This window comes from Zeus faber, assembly GCF_960531495.2.
Source record: "Zeus faber genome assembly, chromosome: 10".
NCBI lineage: Eukaryota > Metazoa > Chordata > Actinopteri > Zeiformes > Zeidae > Zeus > Zeus faber.
Window position 1 is genome coordinate 4174589 of NC_137199.1, and position 17107 is coordinate 4191695.

At 43.0% G+C, this 17107-nt stretch overlaps 1 protein-coding gene across 1 annotated transcript in view; it reads left to right on the plus strand.

The window, feature by feature from the left end:
* LOC307235562 (uncharacterized protein) overlaps positions 1-17107 on the plus strand; it is a 36468-nt gene that overhangs the window by 342 nt on the left and 19019 nt on the right. The window contains exons 2-3 of the mRNA XM_080007689.1: positions 13920-14002; positions 16759-16933. Coding sequence (XP_079863815.1) covers positions 13920-14002; positions 16759-16933 — 258 coding nt within the window. The remainder of the gene's footprint in view (positions 1-13919; positions 14003-16758; positions 16934-17107) is intronic.

Below are 17107 nucleotides of genomic sequence, written 5' to 3' on the forward strand. Positions count from 1 at the left end.
ATGGAAACGCACCAAAGTCACATTTCTAACATTGGCTTAAAATTTCCCTGGAATTTGTTTGGGAAAATGCGACTGTGGAAACAATTTTGCAGAATTATTGAGATTAGCTCAAATAATGGTTCAATAACTGTTTCATTCCAACCAAACGCCGTATCTACATGATTATTTTGTGTTCCCTAACCCGCTGTGCTTTTGGCTTTGTGTGTTGACAATCACCAGCCTGTCTGGAGGAAATGTAACTCAACTCGGTGGCTCTCCTTAAAAGGACATGGCTTTTTTTGTTATTCAAATATAATGAATACTTGGAATACCTTGTGTCAAGTTCCACACAACTCTATTTTGTATTCAGGAGGTAATGGTATAAGTTAAAACAAGTATAGGTTATAACATAACTTTATTTATAGTTATAGTTATAGTTATAGTTATCTTATGACCTGCTATCCCAGACTGGGTGAAAAAAGTGGTGAAATGATATTTCTTCTCTCTAGTCCGATGCCAGCCAAATCCAACCACTTACTTTTGGAGAGTGGGCGTGTCCGATTTTGATTTGCGTCTCGGGAGTTTTCCCAAGGTTTGCATTTCTTGCAAAGGGCAGAGCTTTTGGTTTCACACCTCTGGCTCTGGGTTGACTGTCTGATGCGATTGATTCTGTGTTTGGTGCGAGCAGGAAGCGGTGTAGGGTCAATAACAGAGCCTGTCTCTCTCCATTTTGATCGTAGGCCATGTAAGAAAGTGTGAAAATTCTCTTTAGGACTATTTCAAAAGAGATTCTGTTTATCAGCATGATCCCACTTACTTGGACATTCCCATTGGCTTCGGCAGACTATGCTTTACTTTACTTTACTTACTTTATTTTTATTATTTTATTTTTTGAATGAATGGCTGTTTCATCTTTTCAAAACATGGTTAAGTATTTCTTTCTGCCAGAGCTGCATCAGGCTCAGTACACTGACACCCCCTTCCACTGTCTTTGTCTTAGCTGCCTTCAGTCTCATAGAATAGAATAGAATAGAATAGAATAGAATGCCTTTATTGTCATTGCACATTGTACAACAAAATTTGCTGTGCAACTCCTAAAATGGTTCATTTAACATTTCACACATGCGCACACACACACACACACACACACACACATAAAGACATCTGCTCATACAGATAAGTAATAATAATAGAAACATAAAAAGATAAAACAAAGTAATAAAAATAAAAGGCATATCAGAAGCTAATATTAATGGATAATACAATTGTACCAAATGTTATTGCAACATATAAAAATATTATTGCACATTATATACAGATATTTACCGATGTTATTGCACATTTCCTCATTGTATGGAAATACTGTTCCAGTTGTTAGTCCGGTGGTGTGGAGTGTTCTGTGGAGTTCAGTTCAATGACGGCTCTGGGGTAAAAGCTGTTTTTGAGCCTGGAAGTGAAGTCTATAAGTCTGTAGCACCTTCCAGATTGTAGCAGAGAGAAGAGCTGATGATAGGAATGAGTTGCATCCTTCAGAATGCTGCTGGCTCTGTGGAGGCAGCGTTATCTTTTTGACAAGAGCAGTGGAGTTGATTGTCCATGTTAGGTCCTCTGTGATATTGGTTCCTAGAAACTTGAAGCTGGAAGCCCTCTCCACTTCTTCTCCTTTGATGTTTAGAAGAGAGATGTCCTCCCAGAAGTCTATTATGAGTTCTTTGGGGTTTTTGTTGATCTTCATTGATAGATTGTTTTCTGTACACCATCCTGCCAGTTTTCAGACTTCATCTCTGTCTTTCCCCCCATTTAAGATCATTCCCACCACTGTTGTGTCATCTGAAAATGTAATGATTGTGTCTGAGGGAAGGAGTGGGGATGCAGTTGTACATATAAATGGAATAGCACCTCCATTTATAATAGCACCTATAATAGCACCCCAGCAGTGCTGAGGGTCAGGCTGGCGGAGAGGCGGGGACCGAGTCTGACTGTGTGTAGGTGGTGGGATAGGAAGTCCTTGATCCACATGCCCAGGGAGCTACTGAGACTCAGGTCAAGCAGTTCGGTGACCAACCTGCTGGGGACAATAGTGTTGAATGCAGAGCTGTAGTCTATGAAAAGCACACACGTCCCTTCCTGTTCAAGGTGGGTCAGTGCAGTGTGGAGAGCCGGGGTGATGGCGTCCTCTGTGGATCTATTTGCTCTGTTGGCGTACTGGTGGTTACGCCTACACTGGGTGTGAATGCCACCTGTCTGTAGTCATTCAGACAGCTGGTGTTGATCTTTTTGGGTACTGGTATGATTATGGCTGATTTCAGACAGACAGGTACAGTAACCTGGGACAGGGACAGGTTGTTGATGTCAGTAAACACCTCCGCAAGCTTACGGGGGCAGTCTCTCAAGCGCTCTTCCTGGAGACTCATCGGGCCCCGCAGCCTTCTTAACATTCACAATGCTGAGAACTGGCCTTACTTCCTGTGTCTGTATGGCGTCATGACGGCACAACAACGCAAGCTTTTCCTCGCAGCTCTGAATAGTTAATTTAAAAGAAAAATGACAGTGTTTGCAGATAGACTGAAGGAGGGATGATCAGAGAGTGGCTGTTTTTTGGCAGCTCAGAGTGTAAAAAGAAGAATGCAAAAAGCGAGGTTGCGCAAACACACACTCTGCTTGTGTTGGCACTGTCTTTGGAATTATTTGATAAAATAAAGAGAAAGCAAGAAAGCAGAGAGTCTATGGAACTGTCAAATCATGTGTGATGTATGGCTTAGCCCCTCGCCCTCGCCCGCACACCGCAGGCTACGACTTTGTTGAACCTCTTCCCTGATATTGATGTGATCTCCCTCTGTGACTGTGAAGTTTCCAACATGACCCCTCTGCCGCTCAAACGGTGTAAGAGTTTGCCAGGTGAGTCACAGAGCAGCGATTTAACTCCCAACCGCTTTGCCGTTGCTTAAAATACATCCTGCCCCAGAGTTAAGCTTTCTCTCTCTCTCTCTCTCTCTCTCTCTCTCATTCTCCCCCATTAGTTTGCAGGATCTTTGAAGAGCCGGTTAGTCTGAAAGCATGGCTACCCCACATTGTTCTATGAACAAAGCCCCCCCCCCCCACTGACTGTGGTGGGAGGGAGCTGTTTTTCATTTAGACACTAAAGCTAAAAGAGATCCCGCAAGGCCCTCCTGAGTATTTGCATAGTACAACTATTGAGCTGCTCAAGACTATTTTTTTCTCCCTCTCTTTCTGTGTGTGTGTGTGTGTGTGTGTGTGTGTGTGTGTGTGTGTGTGTGTGTGTGTGTGTGTGTGTGTGTGTGTGTGTGTGTGTGTGTGTGTGTGTGTGTGTGTGTGTGTGTGTGTGTGTGTGTGTGTGTGTGTGTGTGTGTGTGCTTTTTTTTTCTTGGTATCCCGGTGTCTCCGTGTCAGTGAAGCCTCCACCCCCCCTTATAAACATTAGTTATGTAACTGCAGTGGATTGAGTCTCCAGGTTGGGAACGGTGATCCAGCTGTAAATGAATGTGGACTGCGCTGGGTGACTGATGGGACTGTTTTGGTCAGTGTCTCTCTCGCTCTCTCTCTCTCTCTCGCTCTCTCTCTCTCTCTCTCCCTCAGTCCATGTATGGCTCGTTGCTAAGAGCGGGGTCGGCATTAAACTTGGCCGTCAGAATTGGAAGAGCGAGATGGGGCAACGTCTGGGGACGAGAGGAAGGAGGGTAGTGATGGCCGTTTAAATATTTGGCTCAAACGCTGGCTGTTTGTCTCTCCAGTCAAACCCAGAGCCCAGATATTTAAACCCAAATGTGACAAGGCTCCATCGTTGAGTTGGGTGGAGCGCCGGCCCCAGTCGGGTGACTTGAATCGGGTCCCGATCTCGGGCGCAAAATGACACGGCTTAGGAATGCAGGGAGTGTGGGGGTACAAAAAGAAGAGGACGAGGTGAGGTGAAGAGAAGGGAGGAGACACGCTTGCTGCTGTCAGTGTTGGGTGCGACGGGTCGTTTCAACTGCCCACACATTTCAACTATTTGTCAAACATAAACACTGGAAACCAGCTGCGTGTCTGCCAAGGGAAACGGAGCACCTCCAACACCTCAAGGATCATTGCAATAGCCAGGGGAGAGAGTCAGAGGGAATCGCCCAACGTTATTTATATTGCAACAGATTCCTTACACTGGAATCTACAATCGCCAGGACAATCCAGTACAAAACACTGGATCAACAGTGGCTTCAGTTGTGTTCCTGTCGATCTCTGTGGCCAACGTCTCTGGTGTTGTTTTACCTCGTTCCTGCTCGATTATAGTGTGCCATTCTCGTCCAGATGAATACAGCCTTATTGCGCATGCAAGGCTAAGAGGATATGTCTCCACCTTGCCTTAACCCTTTTCGAATGCCGGCCCTACAACTTGGGCGTCGCTGTGCTCTCAGACTGGGTTGCTTTAAATGGCCCCTCCTGTGGTCAGAGGTATGAGGAGTCGCGAGGCCTGAACCTCCCTTTTAGGTCTATTCAGTCTCTTGAGAAAAGGCCAGGATTATCTGGAGTTCTAACCGTGTATTTCTCTTTCTTTTCTTTTGTTTGTTTTGGGGGTTAGGGTTAGTTTTTTTTTTTTCTTCTTTACTCTGGGGCTTGAATAAGTCAGAGAGAAGTTGAAAGCCCTCGCAATCATACACCGCTGGATTACTTTCCTCTGCAGTCATCGGGATGACGTTGATCCGGTTGAGGACGTAGAGGACAAGAGGACGAAGTGCTGTTTGGCAGCCCTTGGACCTCTTCCCTTTTGGGAGAGATTGACAGAGTGAGAGAGAGAATGCATGGGGGTGGTAAGACAGAGAGGAGAGACAGGATGGGGAAAAAGAGCTGGGGGAGCAAGATAAATAAGTTGGAGTATCTCACGCGATATGATTCTCATGTTTATAATGCAAACGATTCATTCATTGTGAACAAATGTTTTCAATGACTCAGGATTCGGGAGTCACTCCCAGCGAAAGAGTTAATTCCGTTGTTCAGCCGTTCATTACTTTGGTGACTTGGTAACTGCAACCAGGGACACAGGCATTCACTTGAGACTCGAATCTCTATTTGTGAGTCAAAAAGACTGGGCAGCCCAGCAAAGTGCCCAACAAGCTCCTGAAGAAGTATTTCAGTGAGTGAGCGACTGAGATGTGTGACTCAGTGTATCTTTGATTTACAATTACTGTAAATGAATGTGTGTGTGGGAGGGGCAAGGCATTTCCCATAATTCATATTGGTCGTGACACTGGTATACACTGCATTGCACCAAAATAAATGTCTTTGACGGAAGTAAATAATTTTTGTGACACACGGTTTTGCATTCTTCCACCTTTTTAATAATTTTTTTTCACAGGCATAAATAATCACTAAGGGAAATCCGTCCGGTCAATTCTGTCAATCCACGACTCAGCAGAGCCAGCCAACTCTTCTGATTCTCCTTCCCTTGCCCGCCCTTTGGGCTTGCCGACTGGATCAAATGAATGAAGAGTCTGAAAATTACAACTACTTTTACAGAGTGACTCGTCAGGAACCGAATCTGAAAAAAGAGCCAAACCTTTCATCACACATAAGCTTCCCTAATAGTAAGTCGTGCTTTGAACTGTTTCAATCCATTCATATTTGTATTTCACACTCATATCATCAGTAAATATGTGTGGGACGATCAGGCCATCAAGATGTAATGGTGGGTTCTACGTGTGCATGTTTAGCAACATGGCTTCAGTGGAAGAGTGAGAAATAACTTACTGGTGTGTTATTTTGCCATTTAAAGGTCTGACCTTAGTGGACCCTGCCGGTAGTTTTGATCGAAAATAGAATACCTTGTAATAGTAACCCCATCTTGCTATCGCAACGCAGATTTCCTGTAAGATTTCCTGTTTGGCTGATGTGGCCTGTAAGTGTAATGGGAGGTTGACCCTTCCAGGTCAGATGCACAGCCGACTGTCTTTGCTGTCCCTTACCAGTACGTAGAAATCTTTTCACGAAGAAACAAGGCCACAGTTTCAGTCCACATGGTTTCTGGCCTCGACTTTAATTATGGCTTTGTTCGCCAACTTCTTTTTTTTTTTTCTCTCTCCCCCTCATTTTTCCTCAGACATTTAAATTGATGCTGGTTGTCCATAATATCTCCCAAATGATAAAATCGGAATCTGAATGAGGTTATTCCGCCAAGATCATTTTCATATTCAAGGAAATTGTCATGGTGCCTTTCTTTAAAAAAATAAAATGAAATAAAAATATACGCCAAATATATGAAAATAGCCAAAATAATATATTCTTAATTGTATTTAATCATCTATTACCCTTGGGTGTATGCAGTTTTTCTTGCCAAAAGATAAAAATGTGTAATTATTGTTGTTTAATTTTGACTTTTTACTATCTTACTAGAGAGTAACAACAGAGTACAATACAGTACAAACTATTCCAACTCCTATGTCTTTACATGAAACAGCCCGTGAAAGTTGGATGAATGTCAATGTTAGTATATAGATAAACACTGTATATATATATATATATATATAAATAAATTATTTTACAACATAAGAACAATCTAAGAACATTCAACAACCATCCTAGCAAGTTGTGATATGTGGTTACTGTAGATGGAGCTTGTCTGATTAAATAAGATTTTGTTGTTATTTTATGAGCATAATAATGTCTCATATTTTATAAACGTGAAAATTCTCTATTAAGGTCTATTAAGCCATTAAGGTATTATGGCAATGTTTGTCAGATGGTGATCTATAAATGGTATGTGAAATAAAATTCAATATAACTTATGCAAATTAAACTGTAAATCTGTGGACCACACTTGAGACGGTCAAACATAAATCGTGGGGCTTTAATGTTCAGAACCATTTTCCTCTCATCTACAGTATTAACATGTTACAAGGTCTTGGTATTTCTGATCCCACGAAATGTGGAAAAACAACAGCTTTCCTCCATCGTCTGGCTTGGCAGTTTTAATTACTTTCAGAACACATTTTAATATTTTAATTTCTTATTTTTTATAATTTTACAGTTTTACTTGTGTTTTGTAAGTGTTGCTCCAGTTGTTCTGTTCTTTTATGTTCGTGTTTTCAAGTAGAGTATTACCACGATGTTGCTGTAGGTCGAAATTGGACGGTGCCCATACGTAATTAACTTTATTTAGATAGTAGATATTAGATAGTGTGTGTGTGTGTGTGTGTGTGTGTGTGTGTGTGTGTGTGTGTGTGTGTGTGTGTGTGTGTGTGTGTGTGTGTGTGTGTGTGTGTGTGTGTGTGTGTGTGTGTGTGGTCAACTTCATTGTGTAATAGAGGATTAGAGCTTGGATGTTCCCAGGCTCAGCAGGGGGTCTGACTTTACTGGACTGGGAAATAAACAACTTCATTCACGCCTTCAATAATGCACACATTTCGAAAAAAAAGTTGCGTGAAGCATAAAGTGATGACTTTATGGAGACGAACTCCGACCCCGACCAACGGTTTACTTCCTCCCTACGGTGGCCGAAGAGTGGTAAGCACAGCGGCGCTCTCGTTCTATTTAGGAGGTACAATGCCACACAAAACTGTCGCCAGGTGTGCTGGAAATATGTTCTTATTCCACTAAATAATGGAAATTTGCCTTTGTGTTGCAAGATCAGAAGTGATGAAAGGTTTGAGTCTTCTTTCAGATTTAGTTCTTGACGAGCCATTCGGGGAAAAGAGTCGTTCTATTTTTTTGGTTTAATGTGCGGTGAACGAGGGAGGATTTCTGGTGAATGATGAACAATAGTCAAAAAGGGTCGGTTGGCTCAGAGTTGGGAGTGGAACTCTCACAAGAATCATTTCATTCTGTGAAAAAGCATTTATTTTGGTGGAATGCAAAGTGTAAATCAGTCACATCCAGTATGAATTGTGCTAAACGCCTTGGACTGTCATTCAACCCTGAGTCATTTCAGTTTGAGAAATGGACATTTGTTCGCTCGCCAACTCTTTTGCAGGAGTGGCTCCCAACTCCACAATCATTTAAAAGATTTGTTCGCTGAGAACGAATCGTTCGCGGGTCGTGCACCACTATTTGTAGGTCCATAGAGGCAGCAGTGCCTCACAGCAAGAAGGTCCTGGGTTCGATTCCCGCCTGGGGCGCTGTTGGCACCGTGCTCCGGCGGGTTATCTCCCAAATAGGAGCCTTTCTGTGTGGAGTTTGCATGTTCTCCCCATGCTCACATGGGGTTTCCTCCACCTCACGTCAGTAAGGAACCCCCCCAAAAACATGCACACATCATCGTCTGACCAGCGATGGACACTTATCACCTGGTCCCCGGGCGCGTCCACGTATGCTGCCCACTGCTCCTGGCTGTGCCCCCAGAGGAAGGACAAGCCAGGATGGGTTAAATGCAGAGGAACCATTTCACCGGCCACCATCCAAAGCATGTGCATGTGTGTGTGTGTGCAAGCATGTGTTGTAGTGTGGTGTGTTGTGTGACAAATAAATAAGTTTCTTTCTTCTTTCTTTTCTTCATAATAATAAGCACGGTTCTACATGATAGCGGTGTGCCGTGGCGTGGGATTAATTGATTGTACAAAAGAAAAGTTTGGGAAACACTGGCGAGATGACTCTTAGCCTCTTAACCTCTCCAGACTCTGTGCACATGGGCACCTCAGCGCTCCAGACCTCCAGTCCCTCAGTTGTGACCAGGCTCATGGAAAGCCTGAAAGCCTGGTCAAAGACCATCGTAAGCACAGGCGCACATCCAGATTTCTTCAGCGGCTCGTCTGCCCAAATTCCAGTATGTTCGATTCTTGTCCGACTAATATACTCCTTCCTCTCACAGGAGACAAAGCAAATTTCAGATTTGTCATTTTGACGGATTGACCACGTGCAGAACTCTCTAATGACCTCTCTAGACAGCATCCTGCCTCTGGCCTGTTCATCGATAATGATGCTAATCCAATCTGGTGATGGATAGCCCTCGGTAGTGCGCTGCGTATTGGACTCTGCGCTTTTTTTAAAAACACACAAGCCAATCCACTCTGCTGCGGTCCTAATTCCTCCATATAACCGGTTGTAAATTGGCCCTAATATGGCCTGATTCCATTACAACAGCAGTGAGGGACCTCGGCGTAAAGAGGGACTTAATGAATCTGGGACAAAGACTGAGAGCTTAGCAGCGTGGAGATACTGTACATTGTTTGTGAAGTCGGTTATTTTTATCTCCACCAGACACAACAAAAAAGGTTAGTTAGTATTAGAACTAACAAACATTCCAATATAAGCAATTTAAGAGAGAAAAAAGCGTATGTATTTGAACGCAAAATGCAATGTTTCCTTTGCCTTTAGGGACATTTGCGCTCTTCATTATTCAACCACATTCGGGAGACCCTGGGAAGAAATCCTGTAATGCTTTTCCCCCACACTGCGATAACCTGATTATATTACAGTAAATAGGGATTTTCCGCCAGCATGGTGTTCCTCTACAGGCGGTGATTTCATAGAACAAACCTCTCACTGTTTGTGCATAAACCCTTTACCACATGAGTACAGTTAGGGTACAAATGAACTACTCAAGGGAATGAGAAAGATTCTGCATTCTGAGGAATGACTATTCTACCCATGAGGTACACAGTCTTTTACAATTCTCTAGGATATTTTGCACATTTTCGCATTGCATCTTGGTCCGGTTAAAGAGAGTCGGGTTTGGCTTCACCGGGTTTGTTTTCATGGATGGACGGCGAGGTGTTTATTTTTTGACTCACCCTCAGCAATCTCTTTTGGGTCCCGCATCGGAGGTTTAATTAAACAGACGATCCAGCGAATCCACATGCCGGATTTTAGTGAAAACAACACGTTCGATTCCACGTCGTAATCGGATCTCGGCATGCCGAGGAGAGCCGGGGAAGACTGGCCAGCCAACTGAGCAAAAAAAATGTCTAATTAGCGAGTCCATAACCAGCCATAGGCCTTCAATTTCCCCTGTCGTTGGATGGAGATGGGGGGGGAGAGAGAGAGAGAGAGAGAGGGGGAGAGAGGGGGAGAGAGGGGGAGAGAGAGAGAGAGAGAGAGAGAGAGAGAGAGAGAGAGAGAGAGAGAGAGAGAGAGAGAGAGAGAGAGAGAGAGAGAGAGAGAGAGAGAGAGAGAGAGAGAGAGAGAGAGAGAGAGAGAGAGAGAGAGAGAGAGAGAGAGAGAGAGAGAGAGAGAGAGAGAGAGAGAGAGACGGCCGGAAGGACAAAAAGAAAGAGTGGGAGAGTGAATGAAAGAGAGGGGCGGTGAGATTCCTAAGGCAGTTCAAATAATAGACGTGACCCATCAGGCTAAACCACTAAGTACAGATGCAGTATAGCCAGTGAGAGGCGTGGTAGATTTACCAGACACAGCCAGCATTACAACTTAGTGTTTTGCGGACACAATATAACGTACGACATGTGCAATTTATGGAACTCTATCTCTATCGATCTCTATATATATATCTAATATTATATATATATATACACACACACACAATGGCCGCTCATTTCAAATACTACTTCTGTTATTTTTCTGCACACTGTTATTAAACAGTCTGTTAAAAGTTATTTACTTTTACACTGCTGTTATTAATAGGTTGTTGGATAAAAAGATGGATGTACTGTACAATGTCGTTTGTTATAAAATTTAATTAAATTTTAAAAATCATGCTTATTGCATGAGCACAAAAATGTAGCGCCCCATAACATCCTTTCTCCTCAAACTCTGAGACCGTGTGTTTGTGTGTGTTTGTGTGTGTGTGTGTGCGTGCGTGCGTGTGTGTGTAGTGTGTGGGGAAACAGAACTTGCATCGAGGTTTGCAGCGGAATACAATTACCACTCTGACATGGAATGTGTTTGGCTAGAATTTATCGTCTGCCAAATCCTCCCTCGTCCCATCTCTTCTCTTCCCTCCAAAAGATTGTCTTGTTTATCTGACCGGATCTTTTCTGTCTTCCCACGACACAATTTCCCACAACCCCCGTCCCTGACCCTCATTTCTCTCTTCTGCTTCTCTGTCCGTCTCTCCATCCCACCCGCCCTCTCTCATCTCTTGTCTCTCTGCCCTCATCCCCTCCCAGATTGACTCCCAAAAACACCTCCATCATCCGCCACCACCTCCCGTCCTACATCCTTTTCACAGATGAAGCGTAGGATGTCAGCATGGGGAGTTGGCTTTGGAGGTGGACGCAGGTCGGTCGTCGATGCCCCCTGACCCCCCTGGTACTCATCCCCCTGTTACCCGAAAAAAGCCATAGAGAGTAGCTTTTGTCTGTGTCGGCTTACCCCGATGAATGCTGTCGTACCACCATTATCCAAGCTGAAATCCCCATAGGACATACTGCATATGCCATGTAGACTAAAGCTGCTTTCAGACATGCACTGTTATCCTGAAATGATCCAGACATTACCAGGGGGAGCTGTATGTCTGAACGCAAATGTCCAAATCATTTGGACCGGAAATTGAACAGACTTTACCCAGCAAGCACCCTCGTACAAAGTCTGCGTACTGTCAGATCGAGGGGGATGTGTGAACAGAGCAGGTGATTGTCCGGAGAATTCACAGCGAGTGAGTGGGCGTGTTGATGACGTCTCTATCTTGGGACTGGCGATGTCATCAACACACCCACTCGCCGAGGGTGAAGAAGGGTCGTTTACCTTTGTGCGGATCTTAGCACACTGAGCTTAGATGCTTCGTACTCCTTTCTCATTTCTGTTTTCCGTAATATTCCTTTCCACTCTTTGGTTTGTATTGCAGATACGTCCAAATGCATGAAGTATCAACGCAAAAAATGGCACAATTACTGATAAGTCGGTAGTCTCGTCCGCCACCTTGGCTGTGCTGTAAAACAAAAAATATTTTGACATAAAATAAAAATGGCGGACCACCTGCAGTACCTCCACGGACCACGGGTGCAAGTCTTGCGTGGCTATAAGTTGGCCTTGATAATAAGCTCGCTTCTACATGTTTGTGCTGTTTTTAGTGGTTGACAGGATAGTGGCACATGGACATTATCACAGGAGGTGGTGGTAGTAATGATGGCGGTAGGGATTGTGACTATGAATACTTAGGCTGATAATGACAACAATTATGTAATGATATTAGCGATGGAGTGTAACAATGACATACCCCCCTCCACCTGTTTGTGCAAACGTACGCCCCCGGAATGTTCCATCTGTTTCTAAGAGCACTCTCCAACAACTTACTTAATGGAAACCATTTGTCCAGGAAACATTTAAACTGTCCACATCTTCCACAAATGCTTATATCCCCAAAGAGAATTGGGGAGCAAACAGCATATTAATATATCAATTAAAAGCTTTTTGGGTTGATTTTTTTTTTTACATTTTAATGGCATAGTTTTACTGATCGATAGAGCTACGGTGAAGGACAAAAAACAATATATGGCAGGGTTTTTGTTCAGAGCTCTATATAATATATTTCATCATATAGTTTTATATATTACAGAGAGATACGCTCACCCACAGTTGTAGCAGTTGACTTTTTTTAGTCCACTATTTGGACTCTCCCTTTCTCCCTCTCTCTCTACTTCCCTCTCACTTCTTGTCATTTCCTGGTCTCATGTCCTCCCTGGACTGTGAGGAAAGGAATCAGCCATTGTATTAAAAAAAAATAATAAAAAAAATAATTGTCACACGGCCCCTAATAATTCCAGTGATGTATTTTTTTTATTATTATTTTATTTTTTTTACACTTGGCAATAGCTTTGTTTTACTCACTGAATTAACCTACTGCTATGACCTGGGAGGGGCTCGGTGCGAGGCTCTGGGAGTTAACCGGGACGGGCACTTGGATAGGCCACCCCGCTCGCCCTGGCAGGGCCAAGGGGCTCTCGCGCCTGGGTTTGAGAGGTGGGCGGAGGCGCATCCTGAGAGGAAGCTCGGAAACAAAAGCCCACAAATACCACGCGGTAATAGGTGACCCTGGAAACCGCTTAGGTAGAGGCCAACAAACATTTCTGAGATGCCTGCGTCAGGACTGTTAAGCGTTTGGAAGCGTAGCATGACCGCGGGAATAGTACCAAAGGTTTAAAAGGACAACCTGAAGTGCTTTTGAGGTATTTAAGATGTAGGGAAACAGCCATTTTACCTTACGTTGCATATGCATAAGGTTTTTTTTTGGGGGCTTTTTTTAGGCTTTCTTTTTAAACATTTGAACTTGATGGACAGGGCTTCCTTCCTCTGCGTGCAGGCCTGTACATACTGTATTTGGGCAATACAACAAGTTGGAGTGAGGCATTACTAGCCGCAGAGTTTCAGGTCTGGATGTCCAGATAAGCACAACATTCATTTGTATTTACTATTATTGCTTTAACATGACATTGCGAGTGGAGGAGAAACCGGAGTCCAAGTCTGTAATTCTTTTTTATTTTTTATCTCTCTTTGTAAGTGATTAACTCATCGCGCTGATATTGGACCGGCCCCTCTGAATGCTTCCTCTGTCTCTGCATGACCTGCTTTTTTTAATTTTTTTTAAACTGCTGATTTAGGGTCTAAGAATTTTTTTTTAATACTGCTAGGCCACGGCAGTTAAAATTTTTGACCTGCATAGTTTTTCGTGACCACATACAATGTTTGTGCTCTGAGAATTATTAGGGCTGTGTTGTGTGTTGTGGTATGTGGGCCACAGAATTCAACTACGCAGTTGTGGGACTGATAAGGGTATATCAAATAAATAAACAACATATTTGGCGTAAGTACTCGAGAGTAGACTTTGTGTTCTTGGAATGCGTGCCATCCGGGGTTGTTCTTTTGACGAACACCCTTGGTCAGGGTAACCCTGGGATATGCTTTTGAGTATTTTCTTGCTGTTACGTTGCGCAAACTTAAGTTTGAAACAGAACTTGAGCCGTGACAGGTGATTTAAAGACAGTTTACGGGTGGAAATGAATCTTCTTTTGTCTTCCTCTGAATAATATTTCTTTCTTTCTCTCGCATCTTCTCCTTCTCCTTTTCAGTGGGGAAAGCGTTGCCATGGCATCAGAACCTCCAGATGTGATGATCAATCAGGAGCCGGCAGAGGTCACAGAAGAATGCCCAAGTAAGAATCCGACAGGCTGCTGCAGAGGGACATTTTGGCTTTTTAACAAAGAAATTCTGTATTTAAAGGATAGGTTGGCCATTTTTCAACCCAGGCCTTATTCAAATGTGGGGTCTCATCATTTCATTTAGAACTTTTCATAGCAGGACCTAGCTGAGTGCTCTGCTGTAGCTTCTCGCTGGGTTTGAATGCAGTGCAATGGGGCAACTGTTTAAGCCTTCAAAAAAACATGTTAAATCTTCTTTTCAAAAATGGGCAGCCCGCAATATAATCAGATAGTTGGAAAATAAATGGTCGCAAACCGTACATTTTATCAGGTTTTCCTTTTGCACTTCCGCAAAACAGCTCCTTTGCTGCTGAGCTACATTTATCTACATCCGCGCAAACGAGACTAGAAACAGGAAGTTGCACCGATGTATTTTTCACCAGCCAATATTGAAGTCCGTAGTCAACATAAGGCGTTAGATGTACTGGGGCACTTGCAAAAACTAGTTGAATAAAATGTGATATTACCGTGATTCAGGTCACATTTTTAAAAACGCACTAAGATATGTGAAAATCCCATTTTTGAAAAGGAGAATGGTTTTTTTTAAGGCTTAAACGTTGGGATTGTGCTATGAACAGTTATAAATGATGGGAACCAAGTTTTGATAAGGCCTGGGTTGAAAATAGCCGACCTATCCTTTTGGCCCAAGCAAATATTTCTAGTAGTAGCTTATCATGACACATGAGAAACTTAAATTTGTTCTCAGCAGTCGGAATCCATCAAAAATCTAGATATCTTGATCGTTGTGATATAATTTGGATATATTTGAATTACGGGTCAGACAAATATAAATTGCTCCCGGTTTCCCTTTTATTGAGAAAACATGTCACAGTCATGTATGTTAGCAGTAACAATTGTGCTTATTCCCGTTGTTGAAGGCTCTGTTAGTTTACCTCTGATCCTTGATAATATGTGAATAATCCAAGATAATACACATTGATATACAGAGCCGCCTCATGTTTGAGGGAACTTCTCGTAAAATTGCTAAAGAGGGCCTAAGAAATGCACCATCAGTAGACATCTTTTAAAAAGAATCTTAAAGCCCACATTTTTATCCTGGCTTTTAAATAAGGAGTGGTTCTATCATCTGGGTGTATTTTAATTGTTTGTTTTATTTATTTTATTTCTTTATTTTTATTATTTTTTATGTATTTGTACTATTCATTTTCTTACACTTCTTAGTTTCTTCTGTCTATTTTATGAAAAGCACTTGAATGGCATTTGCTTGTCTGAAAGGCGCTTATAAAAAAAGTTTGATTTGATTGTCTCAAAAATAGCTTCAAATTGGTCATGCCTGGTATATGTTTCTGCAGTTGAAATAAATCCTTCAGAAACCTGATTAAGCTCTTTTCCAAAAACACTCTTCCAGTCTTCGCACAACATGTGCACGTTGCTTAAACCACCCAGCCAGACGCTGGTCTTCCCATGAGAATACACCGGAAAGAGCTGGATTCATCTTTATTTTTCCTTTCGAGATTCTGTGGTGTATTTATTTATTTTTCCCCCATACACCGATCGTCCTTATGGTCCTTATTTCTGATGGCGGCAAAGTACACACAAGAAACTGGGGCAGGAGAAACAAGGGAGAGGAAATTCTGCCGAGACATGAAATTGCACAGCTGATGGACCGTAGTGAAATCTGGACACACGCACACACACACACACACACACACACACACACACACACACACACTCAAAACAAAAACAGTTTGATGAGATCGTTGGTGACTGAACAGCAGTTTACAGCAGTTTAAAGCAGTTGGAAGCTGTTTAAGGAGTCGTAAAGAAAAAAAAAAAAAATTGAGTCTTTCCACTGCGGTGCTAATGGACATTGGCTCTCTGGTGGGGGTGCGGGGTGGGCGGGTGAGGCCCTTTTTACAAGCATGTGTGTGTTTATGTGCCTGTGTGTGTTTCTTTATGATTATTCACGCGTCGACGTGTATTTCTTCCACGCACGTTGGCCCAGTTTTATGTGGGTTTTTTTTTTTGTTTTTGTCTTTACTGTTTCTTTACAACGTGTGCTTTTACAAGCAGCACGGGCCTAATTGCTGCCAAGTACCATTCAGACGAGGGGCACACTTTTAAAGATGCTGTGATGATTATTTTCAAATTAATAAATCATGGTGTCGTTTGGAAAGCGTCACCTTTCAAGATCAAAACCATTCAATGTATTTGCATCAGGCATGTGCCCCTCTGTACTGTATCTGTCTCCTGTGTCGGTGGCGGGGTCTGCCTTTTCTGGCAAGAATGCAAAGATCGGGCAAGACGCACAAAAAGTAAAACAAGTGAAAACAAATAATTAGATCAGGAGAAGCCAGAGTTTGGAAAGAAAATAATTGAACTGCCTTGGAGGGTAGACGGGAGTGAACCCGGACGGGGGGTGTTGGAGTTTTAAATGGAATTTAGAGACTTTTAGTCTAATCCACCCAACACAGACATTATGGATTTCCACTTTATACCCAGACCCCCGCACACACCTAACCTTAACTTCAACCTGTCCCCAAACCACCCCCGGCCCCAAAACCCTAACCTCAACCGAGATCCACATTTTTCAAAACATACTTTTGCTTTAAATAACAACTTACGATAACCCCATTAGCAAGAGCTGTTCTCGCATGGTCTGAAAACCGCACTTCTGGAGCTGCACTTCACCGCCGAGTGGTTCTGCTCTCCCTCACCCTTTGTTTATTTTCTCTCGCTTTCTCTTCAGGGAAGAAGAAGTCAAAGTTCCAGACATTTAAAAAGTTATTCGCGAGGAAGAAGAGAAAGGAGGCGTCGGCCTCAGGGCCGGAGGCGGGGCTTACAGCCAGCCAATCCAGCGACAATGTCAACAACACGCCGGCGAATAACACGCTCACGCGCTCGGAGAAGGACGAGGGCTCTGGGTAAAAAAAATATATATATATTATCTTACACACATGCATACACACTTTAAGATGAATGTATAGTTATTTTACAGGCACATAGAGGTCCGGATGCAAAAGTGGAAATGAAAGGATAGGTTTACTATTTTTCGACCCAGGTATTATTCAGAGGTAGAAAAGTCCAGGTTGAGAAAG